Source organism: Anomaloglossus baeobatrachus, chromosome 2 (genome assembly GCF_048569485.1).
Source record: "Anomaloglossus baeobatrachus isolate aAnoBae1 chromosome 2, aAnoBae1.hap1, whole genome shotgun sequence".
NCBI classification, from domain to species: domain Eukaryota; kingdom Metazoa; phylum Chordata; class Amphibia; order Anura; family Aromobatidae; genus Anomaloglossus; species Anomaloglossus baeobatrachus.
Genome location: NC_134354.1, coordinates 280,288,167 through 280,289,273, shown reverse-complemented (window position 1 = coordinate 280,289,273; position 1,107 = coordinate 280,288,167). Strand labels below are relative to the sequence as shown.

Below are 1,107 nucleotides of genomic sequence, written 5' to 3'. Positions count from 1 at the left end.
GTGAGCTGGACATTTCATTCTGTGAATCCCCCTGACTGCGTGTGTCCTTTTGGGACCCGGTCGCTCTCAGCCCATAGCCACATTGAGGCCTATTTTAGACCCATGGTAAGGTTTTAATATTAGAGAGTGTAGGTACTATCCCAACTGGGTACACCTTGGCGTTGGTGGGATAGCTTTATTCTTTTTTGATCAAAAACAGTGTTTACTAAGTACCCTATGTTTATATGCACTATGCTTTTATTTAGTTACAGCAGGGTATGTTTTCACAATTTTTCCCTTGGTTTCTCATTACTAATTGAGTACGATCCTTCACTACTGCAATAACCTCAACCTCAGAAGGCGGTCCTTGATAATTTTTGGATCCAGATTTTGGCACCTACATTAGTGATATTTGAGGACCCAAAACCCTTGTCTCCTCTAGGAATTAATTCAGTAGGAGCGCTTCCTTCCTCAGCCGTGGCTAAGGATATAGGTATCAGCAGCATCTGTGCCATTCGCTGATCCTTTTCGATGATCAAAGGCTCTTCTCCCATATTGATCATTATTACCTTAATTTCACCTTGATAATCTACATCAATTACTCCACCCACCACCACTGCTCCTTTTAAAGCAAAACTAGATCTTGTAGCTATTTGCCCATAATATGCTTTCGGAATCTGATATCCTAAACCTGTGGGAATGATTCCCACCTTACCTGGTGTTATTAACACAACCTTAGTAGAATGAAGATCCAATCCGGCAGACAAAGGGGTAGATTTCTCTGGTACTACTGTTTTTTTCTCCTTCAGTGGATGTTTTGAGTATTGCAGGTGCTTTATCTGCTTTGGAATTAAACAGAGGTTCGAGTGAGTCAATAGGTACATGTGCATCTACATGAAACACAGTTGTTTTGGTATTCTGAATTAGTTCTTCAAGAATTTGCCATACCTCTTTACCCTACACCTCTTTACCATGGATCAACCAATTATGTCTTTTCCACCCCATTATCCAGGTGGCTAATCCATTTGCCACTGACCAGGAGTCCGTGTACAAATGACATTCATGTCCTTGCTCAAAACTTACAGCAAGGAAGACAGCATACAATTCCGCATACTGACTGCTCTTTCC

At 41.4% G+C, this 1,107-nt stretch overlaps 1 protein-coding gene across 1 annotated transcript; it reads right to left on the bottom strand.

The window, feature by feature from the left end:
* Window positions 1-332: 332 nt before the first annotated feature.
* LOC142289693 (deoxyuridine 5'-triphosphate nucleotidohydrolase-like) lies at window positions 333-863 on the bottom strand. The gene has a single exon (XM_075333621.1). It carries the CDS (start codon window positions 861-863, stop codon window positions 333-335), a length of 531 nt encoding a protein of 176 aa, XP_075189736.1.
* Between the last annotated feature and the right edge of the window lie 244 nt (window positions 864-1,107).

What these genes read in the sequence shown, in the direction of transcription:
- LOC142289693 (XM_075333621.1), bottom strand. Translation starts at nt 863, where the DNA reads ATGTACCTATTGACTCACTCGAACCTCTGTTTAATTCCAAAGCAGATA.